This window comes from Podarcis filfolensis (assembly GCF_964270895.1).
Source record: "Podarcis filfolensis genome assembly, chromosome: 12".
Taxonomy (NCBI): domain Eukaryota; kingdom Metazoa; phylum Chordata; class Lepidosauria; order Squamata; family Lacertidae; genus Podarcis; species Podarcis filfolensis.
Window position 1 is genome coordinate 32,619,156 of NC_139614.1, and position 21,760 is coordinate 32,640,915.

The 21,760-nt window shown below is 38.3% G+C and overlaps 1 protein-coding gene across 6 annotated transcripts in view; it reads right to left on the reverse strand.

The window, feature by feature from the left end:
- The window catches only part of CDK14 (cyclin dependent kinase 14), a 223,932-nt gene that overhangs the window by 44,879 nt on the left and 157,293 nt on the right, over positions 1 to 21,760 (reverse strand). For all 6 annotated transcript variants that reach the window (XM_083578781.1, XM_083578782.1, XM_083578783.1 and 3 more), the window contains 2 exons: positions 7,243 to 7,382; positions 1,115 to 1,261 (listed from right to left, as the gene is read on the reverse strand). In XM_083578781.1, the coding sequence (XP_083434907.1) occupies positions 1,146 to 1,261; positions 7,243 to 7,382 (256 nt within the window). In that variant the 3' untranslated portion in view covers positions 1,115 to 1,145. The remainder of the gene's footprint in view (positions 1 to 1,114; positions 1,262 to 7,242; positions 7,383 to 21,760) is intronic.

Sequence of the window (21,760 nt, forward strand, 5' to 3'; positions counted from 1 at the left end):
AAGTTTAAAGACCTGTTAGATACACTGGGTTAGAGAAACATGGGTATATTTTAGGGCATCCTTAATTCTTCAACAACTGAAGATGGAAAATGAGTATCTGAGAACTGAGTACCCCAGATCCTTATTCCAGGCGTCTTATTGCAATAATTGACATTCAGGCACATTCCACATAGCACTTTGAAACCGCAATGGATCAGCTGGCTGGAGAATACATACCCTGGGTTTTTTTGTGCTGGATGCAATATCCCTGAAATCGAAGCGTATCCTGACAGCAGATGTTTAGATACTATGTAATGAGGAACAACTACCTTTGATAGAATGCAATAGCACCAAAACAAGCTGGTGTCCCAACATCAACTTCTTTTGTCAAGGTGAAAAATTGCAATGTTCAGCCTCCACAATTGCAAGCAATTATCCCAACACTTCTCACTCAAGTCTTGCCAAGCAAACCCACGTGCTATCTCTCGTATTTTAACTCATAACAAGCAAAGATTTCTGTATTTAATGATCATATTTTCATAAAGCCTCTAGAGAGTTTCCTGTTTGCAAGTTTTCTTATGGGCCTACTTTAGGACCTCTCAAACTATTTTTTATTGGAGACCTAGCCCATTCAGTTACACCAAGTCCTTAACCAACCTTAACATTTCATACTATGTCCTCTGCTCCTATAAACCTCACATTGCCTTTATATCCTTTCCCCACACAACATTATATCTCATTATGCTATCAGCAGCCTACCATCATAAGAACCTATGGGTGCTGCCTCTCCTGCTACCGCTGTTTTACTATGTAAAAACACTGCGCAATCGCTGTTGATCTATTTTGTCATAAGGATCACTGTAATGGGAAAGCATGGAACTCTCTTTTCCCATGTGTGAGGTGCACTGACATGGATGGGGAGGGAGGATAAATCTAATCCTGCTTAGAGCTAGCTATAGGACCTCAAAATGCCACAGGGTGTTGTATCATATTTTTTCCACAAAACAGATCTGCCATACAAAATCCACAGTTAGATGAATAAATGATTCCATTAAAAAAGGGGGTTTCATACTGTACAAGGTGGGGGGGGGGAGAAAACTTTACTTAAAAACAACAACCACTTTTTGACTCTTACCTGAATTATTTGTGGGAAATCAACATGTTCCTCAGTGCTTCATGTTTGATAGACCTTTGCCATAAATATTGTTTTTTCCAAAGACTTTCATGCTTTCTCCACCCTCTGCTTGTAATCTTACATTAGGTACGGAAAAAATAGAAGACACTGCAGGGAAAAGATAGAATTCAGGCATTTAACTTTTAAAGTTTTTAAAGTTTCAAGGCACTAAAATATTCACTCCCCCCACAAACTTAAAAGCAAGCAAGAAAAAGCCAGCAACTTATTTTTAAATGGAAAATTGTGATCCAACATTCTTATGAAATCAAGACAAGTTCCCGTGCTATTCTTTCATCCCAGGCCAGGGAGTTCTTGCAATCAGCCCCTAAAGACACTTACTAATAGCTTGAAAGAACTGTTGGGACAGCCCCTCCCCCTGCTTTTCAGGAGCTACTTAAAGACCTGTGTGGCATAAGGAAAAGGCAGAAGAGGAGAATTCAGGACACATTATGCAACCAGCTCCTGATTACACTGCCAATAATAAGAGAGAATATACTATTTCTGTTTTATTGGCTACTGCCATTCAGGACGTACTAACAGTGCTTGCCTAACTTAGATTCTCTTGGAGTAGGACCTAGCTGTGTTATTTGTTTCTTCATTTTTAATCTCTTTCTAAAAATAAAAAAAATCTAAGCCCCAAATGGCAGGGTTCTTAATAAGGTGGTAGAACCACCTTTGATAGCAAAAGGCAACAGGCAGGGGTGCACATATACAATCTTCCTGCTGAGGTGCCACAGCCTTAAGATTGCAGAGAAAATAAATGCTGCCTGATCTTAGGAGCAAAAGTCAGCATTTCCACTCAACTCAGTACTGGGGTGGGGCTCTCTGTCTGCTTGCATGGGCATGCATTGACCCGTTTTATTTATTGTTTGGTTTTCTCTTTGGCTCTGCCCACTTCAGTCTCTGGCCCCACCCACTTCCACCTTTGGAACATGGTACTTGGACATTAAAATCCAGCCCTCAGGCCATGGATTAAATTAATAAGAGTAGCCACAGTAAACATTACTGCTGATTTATGGAGTGTCACCACAAGGATGGGATTCTTTTTAGCAATGTGGTTGTAAATGCCATAATGTTTACACTGGCTCCAGTGACTATGGCCTTAGCTCAAGTTCACATTAAATAATCAGTTCTAAAATGTGTTTGCAAATTCATTACAGGATTTACATACTGGATATCTCCAACTATAAAAAAGAAGGATTGCCCACTTGCGGAGTTCTTCACAAGGTCTCTGGGTTAGAAGGAACCGAGTGTATGTGTAGATGAATTCCATGATGAAAGGTCATCATCTTTACCTTTAACATTGAAAAATGTGTGTGGTTCCCTACTAGTATTATACTGGATATACTGTACCCACAATTAAAATTAATGCAACATTTAAGTGGGAAATATTTTCAGCTGCATACATAGAGAAAGCATCACAACTAGTTACCAAAATCACCTAGGTGCTAGCCACCAAAATCCCATCAATTCACAGTGTAACCCTTTTTTTTGCCAAAATATACAACTTCATTGTTTTTTAAAAATATGATTGCAATTTCTATCCATGCATACCAAATGAAAACAATTATAGTATTTGATACAGGGATTGTCCCTTCTTGCATCTTTATTTATGCTCCATAATGATTATCTGCTAGACACAGAAATAGTGTTTCTGTAACTCAAAAATTTTACTGGAGGCATTTAGCAAAACCTTGCCTTAAAATATAATGATTTTTCATCTTTATTCTCCTCCTTCAAAAGGTTTCACTGCTCCTGATGTTTAACGTTATGCAAAGACGTGTTTCTGCCAATGAATATCGCCTTATGGTTATGCTTCTGCAAATAACCTGCTGTGAGCTGATAAAAGGATTAATGCTGCCAAAATTCTTAATCTGTGAAATTACAAATTAAATTCTCATATTAAAAATACCACCCTGAGGTATTTTTTGTGGTTTTAATTCCCCTCTGGTGTTCTGCATACATTGTGCTTGTTAATGACTAGGACAAGACTGTCTCTGTTGGCAGCCTGCTGCACAGTGATAATGTGTAGGCATTTACTTCACAGATAGAACCGGATTTAACCACCAGCTGATAAACTAAGTGGCAAGTGGGTAATAAGTCCATATTAACTGAAAAGTATTACTACAGAATTCAGAATTCATAGACTATCAAAATCCTGGCTAGACTAAAATGTACAGTCAGAAAGGATTGAGATGTCACCAATGTAGAGCGATATTAAGTTATCGTCTTTTAAACTGACTAATAAAAAAAAAAACATTGGTATTTTTGTTGTCTTAAGTACTCATGAACTAACAAATCACTTCATATTAAACTTCCAACAAGATAGCAGACTTTTCAACTAGCATCATTAAATTGCACCTGGGTACTTTGGAAAATTCTGATTAAATCATGCAATAGGCAAAAGACCCTATGAGTCAAGAAGAGGGTGTACTTAGTCCCTCAAACTAGGGCGGGTTGAAGAATGCAGCATTTGTCTGAAATAAGGCAAAATGCAAGTCTAATTACTGGATGAAAATTTTTCAGTTCCTGAAAATATGAGCTTCTACTAGAGTAGATGTGCGTGGTTTTTGGAGGAGGGAGGGGAAGAATAGTATGTTTATGTGAATTAGAAAAACTAAATCTTAATGAGATCCTTTATAGTTCTTAGCTGCATCTCTAAGAGGACACTTTGGGAACATAGGAACATTGGAAGCCGCCTTATACATACTATTAGTTCATCTAGCATATCTCCAAAATTTCAGACACAGGCCTATCCCAACCTGGAGATGCCAGGGATTGAGAGTCCCTAAAGCCCATCCACTTCTGAGATCCTTCTCTGACTTTATTTTCCAGAAAATCTCTTTTGGTATCCAGGGGCAACATAAATGAAGTGTGTTTGTGTGTGTGTGTGTGTGTATCACTGCCATCATAGAAAACCTGTGAGATAGGCTGAGGCATAGGAACACACAGTTTAAAGACAGTGTTTAAGTAATTAAATGACAGCTGATTAGCTGCAGGGTTAGGGGAACATAGGAAGCTGTCATGCTTACTGAGTCAAGAGTACTGGTTTAACTAGTTCACTTGACTGACAGTGGCTCTCTGGGCTTTCAGACAGGAGTGTTTCTTAGATGCGCCTGGAGATGCCAGAACTGAACCTGGGAGCTTTTGTTGTGGGATGTAATCCACTGGTGCAGTCAAATGCAACATTCCTTATTTCCCTAGAGTGGGCACAGGCAGGGGGACATCCATTCAGTGTAACTTCCTGTTCCACTGGTCTGGAGCTTCTTCCCCCTGCATGTGACCTGGGAGATGTGTGTGCCTCTGGCTCACTCCATAAAAGAGCCGAGTCATGCAGCCATTTTCTCAGGTGAACTTTTTGTCTTTCTATTGTCTTGCTGTTCTTTTGCTGCCATGCTGCTCTCTTGCAGCCATTTTTTTTGTCTTAATGTAATTTTGCTGTCTGCTGGCTCTTAGCCAGCAGCCCATGAGTTCCATCTCCATATGAAATAAACTCACAGTTTCTTTGTGTAACTACCAAATAAAGTCTGCCTTTCAGGGATCAAAATCGTGATCTGAAATGTGAGTAAACTTTTTGTCACTTTACTCAGAAAGACTCTTGTGTCTTTATTTTTTTAAGAGGGATCAAAGGGGACACCAGGAAATAAACTTACCTAAGAGATTCAAACGAATCTGCAAACTAGCTTCCAGCTATATTGAGGGGAATTTGCTCTGCTACATCACTTACTAGCATGAGTGAAGGAAGGATAATACTTATTCAATATATCCTTTCCTACTATCCTTAACATTCCCACATTTGTATGTAAGGCACATGATCTACCATTAAGCCATGGCCCTTCCCTATTGGAGCAATTGGGTCCCATAAGCACCACATTCCACAGTGCCCAAGGGCTGATTTCATACACATATCATGTCAACAAGTTGCGCTGGCTCTTCTCAAGTACACACTTATGCATATAAATGTTAATACAAGAACTGGGTAGTTAGCTTTTTCACAGCAATTGTCATGCGTCCATGATCACAGAACTTTCTGTAAACCAAGTTATTTGCTGTTTAGCGCACACATTAGATCTGTAAATGCCTAAAAAGCTTTGCAACTAGAGATGTAGAATTTCTGAAAAAACTGAAGTCATGGTGGAGGGAACCTGTTTTGTTTCCTGTTCCCCAGCCCCACCCCAAAATATGCAATTCTTTTTTTTTTTAGCAGATCTAATGTCACTTTGTTGCTTTAGAATTCAAAGTGTTGGTGCTGACCTTTAAAACCTTAAACGGCCTCGGTCCAGTATACCTGAAGGAGCGTATCTACCCCCATCATTCAACCTGGACATTGAGATCCAGCGCCGAGGGCCTACTGGCAGTTCCCTCATTGCGAGAAGTGAGGTTACAGGAACCAGACAGAGGGCCTTCTTGGTAGTGGCACCCACCCTGTGGAACACCCTCCCTTCAGATGTGAAGGAAATAAGCAGCTATCCTATTTTTAAAAGACATCTGAAGGCAGCCCTGTTTAGGGAAGTTTTTAATATTTAATGCTGTATTGTTTTTAACACTCGATTGGGAGCTGCCCAGAGTGGCTGGGGAAGCTCAGCCAGATGGACGGGGTATAAATAATAAATAATAATAATAATAATTATTATTATTATTATTATTATTATTATTATTATTATTATTATTATTGGAAGCTAGCATTCTGTCAGTTTATGAGCAGGCAAAAGCAATAAAAGCAGGAAAAACCATCAGCATTACAGTAAAAAAAGGAGAAAGTTAGTATGTATTCTATTCAACTAAGTCCTACTCATTGAAATTAGTGAACCTAAGCTGGTAAAGTCTACTAGCTTCAGTAGGTCTACTATGAGTAGGACTAGGACTGAATACCACCCATGTTTCTTTCAGTCCTCCACAATGTTAAGCACTCATTTCCATTAACAGAGTTGGAAAATTGGGGGTTGGGACCAAGACTCAGTGAGTACTACATAAAATTTAATCAGTCTGATTTCCTGAGCTATGACTATCAGTTTCTACTTTTTCATATTTGTCATCATATTTATCATGTACTTCTAAAAACCGAAGTTTTACCCAGACTGAAACAAGCTTATCTACCCTTTCACTTTTCATAGTCCAACATTTTTCCCTTTTTTGGGGGGGGGAACAAAGAGGCTTCTGGGGGGAAATGTGCCCCATTCCCCCACTCAGGCCTTCACATATCTAACCGCAACAGGTCTGAACAAGCCTCGTTATTTCTCCAAATGGGCCTGAGAAATCCAGATAGTATAGTGCAATGGGCTTGAAAGAGAAACGTAACTCACTACGCAAACGTGACCAGTTAAAAAGGTGTGTCCTCAAGAGCAGTTTTGTTCATTGTGCTGGCAGAAATGAGTTTCACCTGAAAGTAAAATTGATTTACACCAATTTTATATTGGTAAAATTATCCCTGCCACCTCATCCAATGTAAATATGGCTTTGCCTGAATGTGCTGCAATGACTTTTTAAGAACACTAAAGTCAATAAAAAATCCTTGCTAGTTAAAAAGAAAATTGGCAGCATCTTGTTGGGATCATATTACTTATAATAACGTTAATACATTTTGTTTAAAATGAAAAAACAAAGGATAGTGTTTGAATGTTGAAAGCATCCTCAAGCTATAAGAAAATGAACTCAAGTTTATCTTTCATATGTTTAAATCCTGCACATTAATCAATTGTGTGCTTTGTGTTCTTCAATCTTTTAAATACAAAAATCTTTTTAAAATTGTTATTATTTTGGCATATATAATGTTTGAGAATATCACTGGAGTATTGTCCCGTGCACTGCAGCATGTTAAAAAGTAGTGCATATTATGAAGTAAAAAGCACTAAATATGTAAATTATATTTCCCTCTCCCCTCCTTCCTTTATGGCATTTCAAATAATTCTCTTTACTGCACATATAATCAAATACAAAGATAGATAGCTACATACTGCACAGTAGAGATAGCAAGGGAGAGTCCATTTTTCCTGTGTCAAGCAAAGTATGGAATTTGAACTGCAGAATCACACACACACACACACACATTTCCTTGCCTTTATTCTATGTGGATGTTTTGTTATACTCACTGTCAGTTAGTTCCCATAGCCGTGGGGGCAGGTCACTGAAATACTCATGGCTGAGAGCTGCCTGTGCTGACAATCTGTTCTTTGGGAAACACTGGAGTAATTTGGAGGCCAGATCCTCTGCATGATTCACGTAGCTTAGCCTTAAACATAACCAGAGAAAAATTAGTGAGACAACAAATAAAAAAAGAGAAACTACTCTCACTGGTTATGCCATATATAACGATATCAAGGAAAGCAGAAATATAGAGCCAGGTCCATGTACCTAGCCAAATTCCACCGCTGTAACTTACATGGCTTACTCACAGCCATTGGCAGTGGTTATAAACATTAAAATTTATCGTTTCACTTTAGTTACTGTCCTTTTAGTTGTTAGCAGACATTTTTGAAGTAAGCAGAGTGCAGAGACAGTGGCTCCTTGCCTTTCAAGGTGCTACAAAGCCAAGGACCTTCACCTCTCTGCTACAGTTACTGTAGAAATTCAGTGTCCTCTCAACATTCCCCACTCAACATCTCACATTTCTAAGCAGAAATCTTTGTGGAAGACCCTGACTGCAAAAGGAAGGGCATCTCATCATCTGTGCTTTCTGGTGAATGGAGGGGAAAGCATATAAATGCCCTAACCTTTACAGACCCCCCCCTCCAATTCTTCTATCATCATGTTTTCCCAAAGCATAACACATCAAAACCCTGCCAACTGTTCATTCTGTTTGCTCCAGATTTCACCTGAAGCGAGGGATGCCTACTGATTTATGGCCACCAATGAAGTGATGGGAGCTCACCCTATGGAACGCAGTGCTCTGAAACAGATACAATAGATTCATACCTCTCGATCCCTCAAATTGTGAAATAAACATTAATTCTGAAAAACTGTGGAGTACCTTTTCAAGTAAGTCTATTTGCACTTGATGTGGCAAGAAATAATTTTAGTTTTCTTATGAGATTGGTTTTAGACCAAGATAGGCTTTTGTTTTTGTTTTTACGACACAGCCTGACATTTTGTTAGCCTGCTTTTGAATCTGGTGGTATTTCTATGTAGGCTACAGTCAAGCCATGAGTTTCTGTATCTGTATATTGGAATCTGACTACGTTATTGTACTTAGTTCCCACCAAAATAAATGGGATAATAATCAGCTTTCATGTCGATTTCAATGGGATCTCAATGCAATTTATTTATAGGTTGGTCCTGTAAATATTTACTCGCAAATTAAGTGCCACTGAGTTTAACTGAATTGTTGTAGAGGACATATACAGTTTTTCAAAATCAACTGCTATTCTTTTCTGAATTTTCAGTTTGAAATACAAACACAGGCCACAGTGTCACCTACCAACTAGGCTCCAGTTTTGCAAGAATTTGTATTCAAATGGTGGGAATGGTTCCATTCAGCTATTCTTGACATTTACAAGAAAACACTTCAGAGTGAAGGGCACTAGTAAATGTCAGTACATAGATTGCTCACAAAGACACAGTTGGCAGACAAAGGTAGAGAAAAGCATATTCAAATGTCCACGTATATGGGCTCATAAAATAATTATAATATAAATCTAAGTAACTTAGCACAGTATCCTTGTAGGATTAAGCCAAACACCCATCTCAAATTCAACTGCATGGCTTTAAAGCACCAAAGTATATTTCCAAATATAAGTTAGTAAAGCTATATGCAGAAGTTATCTGATTTTCAACAAGAGCTATTAGGTGTTCATTGCTGAAATAAAACAATTACATTTTTATTAAAAGATTAGTCTTCAAATTTCTTCCCACCAGTAATGCTTCGCAGAATGGATATAGAAAGGATAAAATGTGTACAAAGTATTTCAAATGAGCAGATCTTTTATGCATACTAAAGGAAAGTCAACCACGGGGAGTGGAATCAGGGAAAAAATTGATTCATCGCATCATAGAACTGGAAGGGACTTCTAAGTTCCTCTAGTAGTCCAACCCCTGCCAATGCAGGGAAACCACTGCTATAGCACCCTGAACAAGCAGCATTCAGCTTGTGCTTAGAAGTCTCTAATAAAGGAGGGTATACAAATTTCAAAGGCGTCAATTCCACTGATGAACAGCTCACACTGTCAGAAGGTTCTTAATGTTTATGCAACAACAACAGCATTATTCAAAAATGCATTTATTGTATTTTGAACCTGTTGGTTTGGGTCCTACCCTCTAGAGCTGCCTTTCTCAACTTTGTGTCCTCAGATGTTCTTGAACTACAATTTCCATCCTACCTGACAAATGACCTGGAATGATGGGAGTTGCAGTCCAACAATATCTCCCAAGGTTGAGAAAGGCTGCTGTAGAGCAACAGCAAAAAATTGACTCTGATATATACATGTCAGTGTAATCAATGTGATGCCCTCCAGATGTTGTTGAACTACAACTACCATCAACTCCAACCATAGTCAGGGATGATGAGGGCTGTAATCCATCACACTGCTAACTCATATTTAACTTGTAATCTATTAATATTCCTATAGCCTTTTCACATGTATTTCTGTCAAGCCCAATGTCACCCATCCTGCAGAGATGCAGCAATAAGGCATACTTGTTGCTATTTCTTTCTTTCTAATATTTATATACCACCCAATGGTAAAAGTCATCCGGGTGGTTCACAAAAATATAAAATACAGAAAGAAACTAAAATCTAACACAGAATAAAACCAGCACCAGAGAATGATATCCAGTACAACAAACATTAAAAACAGTAAAAAGATCTAATCTAAAAAAATACTTAACCCTTTCCAAGGTGACTATATTTTAGCTCCAAACGCTTCTCACCTTCAAGCTATTCCATCTGCTGCCCACACCAGTGTTCTAAATGCAAGCACCAGTGTTTCAGAATGCATCTGAAACTCTGTAAGAACCAATTTTTGGGGGGGAGAGGAACTAGGTAAATGTCCAGAAAGGGTTAAACACCTTTTCCCACCTAAGACTTCTCAACTCATATTTGACAGCTTGTATTTTCTTCTGATAAAACAATCATCAGCCTGCATTATATGCATCCATAGTTTGTCTCAAATATCTTTAAGATGTACCCAACAATTTACCTGCTAGAAGTCAGGCAGCAGTCCTTTATCAAAGACAAACAATATTTAATCTTAGTCTCTATACATAAACTGACAAACCACCAAAGAAACTACTGAATCTAACATGCACCTTGCTCTACTTGGTGTCAGAGTAGAATTTAATAGAATATAATTGTGTGTCTAAGGCACTGCAGCATGTTTCATTTCTCAGCAGTCTATACTGGTATGTGTGATACAATAAGCTTCAATGCTGATGCTTCACTTGCTTCAGCACTAATTAGAAAGCGATAGTGGTTGGCCATGATAGCATAATTGCAATGGAGTGCTTTTACAGATGAGTACAATCAAGTACTTGCTACAGTTGTGACCATTCAATAATGTAATTAGCACTACTGGAATGATCTTTAGAACAACTTAATCTGCAGGTATCTGAAAAATGACCAATACAATTTAAAATGTCTTAAGAGCATGTTTGGCTGAATTGGAAGTTAACTGCAACTGTTCCTTAACACAATTTGCAAATCACATAAGCTGTTGGCTTATTATTGCATTACTCCCCCCCCCCCCCACTTACAAAACTCTTGATCACAAGCATTTGATTTAATTTCATAAAGAGCACACTGGGTTTCTTCCTCTTGCAAAGAGGGTCAATTCTTGGTCAAGCTGAACATGACTAGGATTACTGAAGCCCTCAAAGGGAAAAAAAGATTTGGGCACGTGCACTGAACCTCTGAACTTATGGTGCTTTGCTGGTTAAATTAAATGAGGGACAGAGGTCAAGTTCACTTTCAAAATCAAGGCCTGATTAAAAAACAAAGATTAATCCTGTATATATTTTTGACAGCAAATCAGGAGAGCACTTCTGAAGGTTACCCACAACATGCCAGCATTTTCTGATTCAACAAGTACTACAACCCACTCCTTTGCTGGTGAAACTCAGAGCAACATATTCAGAACACTCTGAAATACTGGTTGTTCAATTACAAAATATCACTATGTCTGACTTCAAAATTTCCTTACTTTGGCATTATCCCTGCTTGAGACAAAAAAGTAGCTATACCAATGGGAAGACTTGAATGGCAACCAGCTAATATACTCAATTCCAAGAATTTTAGTCTTCAGCAGTTTTCTGTTTAGAGTATCAGCACAATTTGAATGCATCAAGGTAAAGATCTAAAATCTGTAAAATTATGCCACCAGAAAGAGTACACTATGCATAGCTCCACTGAAATAAAATGACTAGTCCAAACTAGAAAGCAATGGCAGAAGTTTCTAGGAACAAAAGGTTCTCTTACCAGAGGTGATACTACCCTATGATACTCCAATTATTGTTCGACACTAATGAGTCCCAGCCAGGAGGGCCAATGACAAGGGAAGATGAAAGGCCACAGGGTAGCCATCTCCATCTTACCACAACAACCAATGTCCTGTTCAGAAAATCTGTTGCTTCTAGCACTTAGGAAGAAGAGTCTACTTTGCCATTAAGATTTTGAGTATCTTACTCAAGCAGAAACAGAAACCATGTGGTACAGCTCTTAAACTATTGTACCATACAGGGAATACCCATGAGGCAAGGTGAGGATTCACAGGGGCAGCAGAGCCAGCCTCCAAGGAATGCATCACCCACTACTGCTGCTACCACAGGTGGTCAAATCTCCTCATGCCACCTCTATAATGGCCTCTTGGAAAATAGGAGCTGCTGGTCTCCTGTAAATTTTTATTCCCCCTCGTTTCTGATGTATTCACTCACCCCTTCTTCCTGGGAAGGGGCACAATTTTGTGGTTTGCCTCAGGTGCCAAAATGTATTGGGCCAGTATTAGTACCATAGTTTATTTTTATTATAAAATCAGTATAGAATGCCCTTGAGATACTGTTGTGAAGCGGTTTAAGATATAGTAAATAAAACTATCATGCTCTGTTGATCTATTAGATGCTCTGAGCCCACAGTATTTTAACTATGTTAGTGTAAACAGTAAACGTTACTGGTATGGAGTTATTTAATAAGTATTTCACATTTTTAAAGAATTTACTTACAACTTAAAGACTTATCCAATTTTGTATTGTGGCCCCACAAGGAAAAGGGGATATGAAGGAGATTTATAAAATTATCAGTGGGAGAAAGTGACTAGAGATGTGCTATTCTCCTTCTCTCATTATACTAGAGCATGGGATAAACTAATGACCATTGTGAGATTCAGAACATACAGAAGGACATACTACTTCACATAGCATGTAGTTAGGACTTTGCTACTATAAAATGTGGTGATGGTCAGTATCTTAGATGCCTGTAAAAGAGGATTAGACATGGAGGATAAGGTTATATACATACTACTTCCAGGATCATCAGCAGCATGCCTCTGAATAACAGTTGCTCAGGAATAAAATGGAGAATGAGATGTTGCCCCCATTTCTTCCTTGTGGGCTTCCTTTAGGGCTTAATAGAATCATAGAATTGTAGAGTTGGAAGGGATCCCAAGAATCATTGAGTTCAATCCCTTGCAATGCAGGAATATGTAGCTGGCCCATATGGGAATCAAACTGCCATCATGGCGTTATCAGCCCCATGCTCTAAGCAACTGGGAGTGGCTTCTGACTGGCCACTGTGGAGAGGACACCGGACTTTGGTAAGATTCAGCAAAGCTTTTCTTTTGTTCTTATGGAAGATTCTCAGCACATGTTTTAAGTATTTGTAATGTATAATTTTGTGTGTGTGTGTGTGTGTGTGTGTGTGTGTGTGTGTGTGTAAAGTCCACAACACTTTAAAAAGTAACATTCAATGATGTTCTTGATAGTTGTTGTACCTTTCCTGGTACATGATCTTAAGGAGCTTGTTTCATCATGTTGGCCACTGACCATGGACTATTTTGAGTACAATGCAAGTGATTAAATAATAATGAACACCATAGGAAAATTTACAATTCTTGCTGCCTATAAATCAAAAGTCTATCATATGGAAATAAGCCTCTGACATCAAGCAACCATGTATTAAATGAAAGTGCTGGGGAACTAATATCCTCTCTTGTCTCTTGTCAATATTTGTCACAATTTTGCTGCTCTTCCTCCTGATGCTTTCTGAATAGCCTTTATTGTGTAAACTGGAACTGTGAAGCACAAAATATGGTGGTATTTGTCAAAGCTTAAAGAAGGGACATAGTTCACATTTAAGGATTTGGACTGTGAGAACAATGCCATTTAAAATTTTACATTAAAAAAAATATATCTGAGAGAAAAATGTGTTTTTCAAGATACTTTAATTATAGCATCCTCCAGCCCCTCACCACTTTGGGATCTAGAAAGATTTCAACAATGACTTCCTTTCAATTTGCACACCAGTCAGTCAGTTATCTTAATTCTTTCAGCAATCCAGTTCTTCTAATATTATTCATTATAGCATATGAGGGGGGAAAGATTACTTACACCATTACGGATTTTTTTTGAAAATGTGCAAGATTTGCAGTGTGTTTGAAGGTTGCAGGCTAGCTATAAACATAATTTAAATAGAACACTACAACTGTGGTTTCTCTTAATTAGAAGCTGCTCTTTTCAAATAAATAAATAAATAAATAAATAGGCATTAAAGGGTACATATCTTCTAACCTGGAGAGGGCTTTAAAGTTCTCCTTTGTCCATCACAGCAAACTGAATAGAACAGCTTTAAAAAACAAACAGAGCTAAAATAATTACTAAAAACATCATTTTATAGGCTATTATTTCTCCAGTAAAGAGAGAATGAATCTTTAATCCTGAGCAAAAACTCTTCAAGGTTTATGTTCTCTATAAACCTTTCACTGAGAATTTAAAATATATGTTACTAATGCAATAAATGCCCTAACAAATATATCAGATTTTTCAGTTAATGCTTTTTACAGGCTTAAACTAAACTGAGTAAAAGAAAATCACCTTTTACAGTCTGACTCTTAAAGGAAGAATGCCTTTTTGTTATGCTTTTTAAAGAAGGCATGGTGAATTTATATCAACTTCACTGAATCTTGGGCATGATAAAAGGGGGGGAAATAACACTGCAGTTACCATTCCATAGTGCACTTTCTTCACATATTTATTTCCTCAGTGACTGGACATGAGCCAAGGAGGAGCAAAAAAGGGGGAAATAAAAACTCCACAGGAATATCTGAAATAGTCTTAGCACATCATTCACTGCAGATCCCCCCTCCCTTCCAATGCACACACATTTGCTCTTCAGTAACTTCAATTGTTGGTCTTCAAAAGAAACTAAAGGAGAACATTGGATTTTAAATTTCTTACTGGTGAAAACGCTATGTCTCTAGCAAAGTTATCCTATTAAATCACTCTAAATGAAAGTGTGGCTGCCGTTACGAGCTGTCCAGGTTTTCATCTTTAAAATCAGCTCTGCTCTTACTAAAGAAACATTAGAACTCATAAATCTCATTCGCTGTCTCCTTTCTTAACATACAGAACTTGAAAACTCTTAATTTCATTATAATGTAAATAAGAACTGGTGTGTGTGTTCAGCAACTCCAGCAAGAGCTTCTGCCCTAAAAGGGTGAACCTCTGCAGTCACTGCAGCCAGTGAGCATTCATCATTGTTAGCTACAAATCTTTCCAGCAGGGGATTTAGGTCTGTCACACTTGGAAGGCGGTTCTTGTCCCTGCCACATTAATCTTTTTTATTTCTTTTATTTACTATCAAGTCAGGCTAATGAGGAAAGTTTAATGATATAGAAAAATAGGAGTATTCCTTATTACTTCATATTCTTTATTTAACATGCATGGCGTTTCATTTGATTTGTATCATCTATCCCAAAGTTTCAAAGCTGTTAGCAACATGAAAGTCTTATCATCATATCTGTGGTCACAAAAAACAGCTACTCTGCTGTGTCCAGAAGGCATTCTTATTTCAGCTCCAGTAAGAAGCATGCCTTGCAGCCTACTTTGCATAGATGGGCAAACTCAATAGGATGCAGTAATTTTAGGAGTTGTAATGGAACATAGTATAGTGAGAAGTACGGTATATTGGGTTGAGACGAGGCTATTTATACAATTTTATTTAAGATTTGCAGGCTGTTCACTAGCTAGCAAGGCCCTGTGACATCTGGCAATAGAGTATACCAGAAAAAAAGCCAAGCATTAACATGCTACAACAAAATACTCTTCAAAAATCTCAAGGACAATTGGCAATGTCATTAGACACCAGTGGTGGCAACCAGTTGGTGCTGACTGTCACAGTGTGGCAGCAGAGGAGGAGAGAACTTCACGTTATTATCTTTAAGTGCTGGGAAGCAGTGGTGGAGTGCCAATGCATTGTGTCAGTAGCTTGTGCTCACTACCAGGACAGTTCAGTGTGCTTCCATAGTGCGGGTTGTAGTACCCCACATCTCCACTGCGGTCTCTCACAGTCGCCAAAAGCCATTGCAGTAAAAGATAAAGGTAAAGGACCCCTGGACGGTTAAGTCCAGTCAAAGGCGACTATGGGGTTGCGCTGCTCATCTCGCTTTCAGTCCGAGGGAGCTGGTGTTTGTCCACAGACAGCTTTCTGAGTCGTGTGGCCAGCAAGACTTAACTGCTTCTGGCGCAATGGAACACTGTGACAGAAAGAGCGCATGGAAACACCATTTACCTTCCTGCCACAGCAGTACCTATTTATCTACTTGCACTGGCATGCTTTCTAACTGCTAGGTTGGCAGGAGCTGGGACAGAGTAATGGGAGCTCACTCCGTTGCAGGGATTCGAACCACCAACCTTCCGATTGGCAAGCCCAAGAGGCTCAGTGGTTTAGACCACAGTGCCACCCGCGTCCCTATCTGCAGTAATCCAGTTTGAAGGTAACTAACCAATCCACAATAGCCAGGTATCCAGAAAAGGATACAGCTACCAAATCAACATAGGCAATTAAAAAAGCACTCCAGGCCCCCATTGCCACCTGATTAAAGCAGTGAATCCAGGTTCAGGAGTATGCTCAAACTACAAACCTAGTTCTTAAGGGGGAGTGTAATTTCACTGAGAACAGACAACATAATATTCATCTTGACAAAATCTTATGCCATCAACAAGGAATCTGATAATAAATATTTCAGATATGAGAGTAATTAGGAAGCAGTCAACATTTATTTTATAACTCAGCCTGAGGACAAAAAAAGCTGCTGAGGGCTATAAACAAATGTACTACATTTGGTGAGATTACTCTGAAGTAAGTTGCTTCTAGGCTTGAAGATTCCTCATTAAAGGGAAATAAAAAGGCATAAGAAGGCATATGGCTGACATCTTATCTTGGTTTATGCATTGAAGGATTTAGATTCACAAACAAAAAAATGTGGTTGGTTTCACTGAATTTATGACTGAGCATTTCTGCAATGTGGAAATGCTGTAGAATCAATAGTTTGAGAAGCAAGTATTTTAAAGATAAAACATTGCATTTTGCAGTGATTGTCAACTACCTGATTATAATTGATAGTCATGATGATTCTCCATCCCTGATTTGAAAGATTAGATTAAAAAAACAGTGTGCAGCCAGGTGACTTTGCTGTTTAGACAGCCGTACTTGGACCTGGCAACTAACCTATCAGAAAATTGCACCACAGGCTTGGCTTTAAACTAAATCTGAATGTAATCACAGCATAACTGACCTTACATAACTATCTTAAAAATTAGGTTACTATCTACAAAGGCTTAATGATTTTAAGTATTTTTATGGGGTTCATGTTATGGCCACAGAACGAGACACTTTAAAGCACAATACAGTGAGGAATATAACAGCTTTCACATAGAATTTGTGCCTTAGGATATGAAAGTGACTCAGTGCCTAAAAGAAAAAGGTCAGCTCCCTTTGGAATCACTCGCTTATCTGCCCTCCAGCAATGACAGGTGCACCAATACTATTGTAAATTTATTTATTCATAGTACACAACTAAATGGACAACAGTGGTAAATGGACACAACTAAATGGACAATGCAGTGGTAAAAATACAACCTTGCATTTCATCAAGCAGCTCCAGTGGACATCCTGATTATTAAAAGTAATTATACATTTTAAAAATGGTACTCCTGTTCTTTATCCATTTCTAGCCTACTCTTCTTCCCAAATGAGCCCAAGGTGACAAGCAACTAGGTATAAACAATGCATTCAAAATAAAAACACATGTAAAACATTTTAAACAGTAAACAGCACCTAAATGGATAATGAACACCTAAAAACATTTAAAAACCAATGGCAAAATTGCCTACAGGCTGCAACAGAGTAACAGAAACAACATGCCCAATTGTTTTTTTGGAAAAAAAACAGGGACACCAGTGAACAGTATAAAAAAAAAATCATACCAAAAGGTAGGAGTACATAGAAGATCTGAAAACTATGATGGCATATGGATCTTGACTAGAAGTGTTGCTCAAACAAACACAAAACCTTGCATTTTCTACAAGTCATTGTACAGCATATTTTATTAAGATGTTTAAGAACCCTTTTTGGTAAGGGAGTGTAACAAAAATGTATACCTTCTGCGTATTATATGGATATTTATTCTGTGATATGGATGAGAACTTGATGAGACTAAACAAGTCCCAGCATATCGCTTTACACAGGCCATGGATTGTACTGGCACTCCAAATAGGGTCCATATGTGACAAAAATTATTGTAATCAATATAGGAAACGGAATATTGATGATTATTCTGCTCTCATTCCATAGACCAGTGTCTATGCTGTGATTGGCTGGCTGTGGGCCAATAAACTGAAGCGGAATCCTGAAAAGACAGGTGTATTGTGTGTCTTAAACTCTCATGTACAGGAGGTGGGGAGATAGATGTCCTGGTTGGAATCCCACTCCTCTGGAAGGAGCAGGTGTGCAGTTTGGGGGTGCGCCTGGATTCAACACTGTCATGTGAGTTCAGTGTTTAGGATTGCCATTTTCCAGCTCCAACTGGTTCACCAGCAATTACTCCATTTGGACAGAGATGACTTGGCCACTGTACTCCATGTTCTGGTAACTTCCAGATTAGATTATTTCAATGTACTCCACATGGGCCTGCTCTTCAAAATACTAGAAAACTTCAAAGAGCCCAAAATAAAGTGTCCAGATTACTGGCTGTGGTTCTGTTTAGAGCTCACATAACCACTGTTTTGAAACAGCTGCACTGGTCACCAGTTCATTTCCAGGCCCATGCCAGAAAGGTCGCAACAGACCCCTTTGGGTATTAAGATCAGCAGAAAGTTGTTCCACCTTTCTTAGAAGTTCAGGGTGGTAGCAGACCTATAGAGGGCATTCTCTGGGACAGCCCCTAAACTGTGGGATTCCCTCCCCTCAGATGGAGGGAATACCTTAATTATACAGCTTCTCGGTAATGCTTTTGAGATGTGTGGTTTTCAGACCCACTGTATTTCTGGAGCTGTAAGCTGTCAACTGTTTTTAAAGTGTTTTAATTGTTGTAAGCCACCCTGGCACCTTAGGATGAAAAGGGGGTGGTAATTAATAATAACATTGGACAGAGCAGAAGTATTATTTTCTTAGGTTCTAAATATATTGTCCATGGTTGGGGGATTGATTTTCATAGACTATTATTTAGCTGCAGTCATGCAAACAATGGGTTCTGTTCTAATTTGCAGTTCTGAAAAGAGTAGTTTTTGCCACTTTGAGGAGCCAGGTCTCCCCACATAAATAATAGAATACAAGCAGGGGGAGGTGGGAATCTAAACTCAAGGCTAAAATCATGCAAAAAGTGGCAAATCTCATGCAATTTCCCCCAGTAATTTTATGTTTAGAATGTTGCTTAAATAATCTTGCTTTTCCAAAATAACTCAAATTAACTTGGATATGTCACACAGGCGGGAAACTGGCTGACAACCATAAATGAAGGGTAAAGATAAAGAGAATCTCTTGATTCAGAGGGGAAATATCCAGCTGTGTGTTACAGGGATTAGTGTTATCCAGTTTTATTTAACATCTTTATTAATAACCTGGCAAAAATCTAAACAGTACATGAACTCACAGCAATGGTTACCCTAAAGTAGAAGGCACTGCAGAACCTCACTAAGGATATAACAAATAGGCCTATAGAAAATAGCAAGGAAGAGGGGAAATTAGATTCAGTATAGAGAAAATTCAGAACTATCAAAACAGATATTTCAATGGAAGATATCAAGAAATAGTTATTTACAACATTCAATCATAGAAAAAGGAGATCTGGAAAAGAAACTTCAACAGCACATCATGAACAAAGAGAAAAAGTGGCATGGATGGTCGTCAGCCGTGATGAGACAGCTAAAAATACATATAGACTGTTGGTGATGACGGTGATAAAGTGATATAGGAGATAAGCATATTCAGCTTAAAAGCGTAAGAACCACCCAGCTGGATCAGATCAAAGGCCCATCCAGTCCAGCATTCTGTTCTCACAGCAGCCAACCAGATGTTATGGAAAATCCCAAGGAGGACATGAAGACAGTCGCACTCCTGCTTGTGATCCCAGCAATTTTTATTCAGGGACATGCTTCCTCTTATGCTGGAGGCTTTATTGTCCTTTAGTTTTACTGAATCTCCTTTTAAAAGCAGGTTGGTGGCCATGACTTCATATTGTGCTAGCAAATTCCTTGGTTTAACTATGTGTTGTGTGAAGTATTTCCTTTTGCCCACTCTGAATCTCCCAAATTCAAGGTTCACTGAATGACAGCTAGTCAAATCACATAAAACAGAAATGGGGAAACTTCAGCCCTCCAGACTTTGATGAAATGGCTGTCCTTTGCAGGGATGTCAGAGAATTCTGATGGAAACGGAAGGGGAAATTGCCTGTGTTTGGATATTTGCCCCATGTCCAGAATAGAAAGAAATCCAGCAAAAAATATTGCTATTTGCTGCTGCTTTCAATCTGAAAATGGTATGTGATTCATTACATTCCCCCAATTTGCACTGAAAGAAATGGAATGGAATAACGTAATGACAACAAAATTTACATGAATTAAGTTATGTAATTTTACCACAGTGGACACCAAGATGATTAATGTCAGATTGGGTAGAAGACAAACTGCAGCAGAACAGAAACAGCTGGAAGGTAAAACGATGTCTTCTTACATCCTTAGTCCTATATGCTGATTCACAGCGGTCAGTATACTTTAAAGTGCTGAATAACTAAGAACAAATTTAAAAAGTATTGTTTGGTCCTATTTTCATAAGCCACACCTTCTCTTCCACCCAGAAGCTTGCTCAGATATTCTATCTCCTGACATCGGCCTCTTCTATAGTTCACAGGAGGGTCCTGACTTTGGCTGGGTCCCTATTCTGCAGTTTATTCAATACAATGGTTTATCCAGACTACAATACATACTCAGTAAACACTAAAGAGCAAAAATAAAATATATTTAAGTAATATCAATGATTGTACCATATACACCCATATATTTCTCTGTATATATGTGAGACTATGATTTTCATTTACATCTGTCTGGATCACTTTATATGCAGAATTGTTCAAAAGAGATTTTAAGTAAGCACATCTACCTTTTCTCAAGTGTTGGGGTACTTGCTCTAAAACAGGAGTTGCCAACTTATGGCTCTCTAGATGTTGTTAGACTACAACTCCCATCATCCATGACCACTGCCCATGCTGGCTGAGGCTGAGAGTTGGAGTTCAAGCAACAGAAAAGTCACAGATAATCTCTGAAGTGATGATTATCTCAAGTAATCATGATTTTATTTTTAAAAAGTACTTATTATATGGTATTTATTAAACAAAACTGATTACGGGTGGCTGGAAAGGCTATTCTTTATTACTGAAATAAAAATAGTGACATTAAATGATGGCAAATAGGATTCTTCACTGTTTGCAATTTTCAAAGTGTTGCCTACTGAACTAACCCAAGTGCTCCCCCAAGTGTCCAAAGTGTTCCTTTAATTTTGACACAGTTGCAAAAAAGAAAATTCCTGTTGTATTGCCTGATAATAGAGCTCATAATCCCAGGTACCAGAATTTAGTTTGAAAGACACAGTTACCTCAAGTTATATACTGCCTAGGAGATAATTATTCAGTACCTAACAAGTTAGAGGTCTAAATACATCTGCATGTTGTGCTACCAACTTTATGTTTTATATATAAAGTATATAAAATATATTTAACAGCTTAATACTCTGGATACAATTTTATGCTGCCAAGTAAAATATGGGTCACTTGTATTATCAGCCCCAATAGCTTTTCATTATGAAAAGCCAAAGCAAACATAGACTTTTGCCCATGGTGTTCAAGGCTTCTTCAGTGTTGGTTCTGGATAGGAAGAGATAGCTTTTATCCACATATGTGAACATTCATACTTTAAACTAGGATTATGGTGAACAGATATGAGTATTGCCTTTTCTCCTGGAGGAAAAACTGATACAGACTCTATATTTAAGAACTAAACCCGTAGATAAACACTGATTAAAACACAGCTGAAATCAACACATGGCAAAAAGTCATAGTGTTTTAAGGAGATTAAAGTGTTTCCTCTACAGATTCAAATGCAAAGTTTTGATTTTGTCTTATTCTGAAAAGGTTTCAA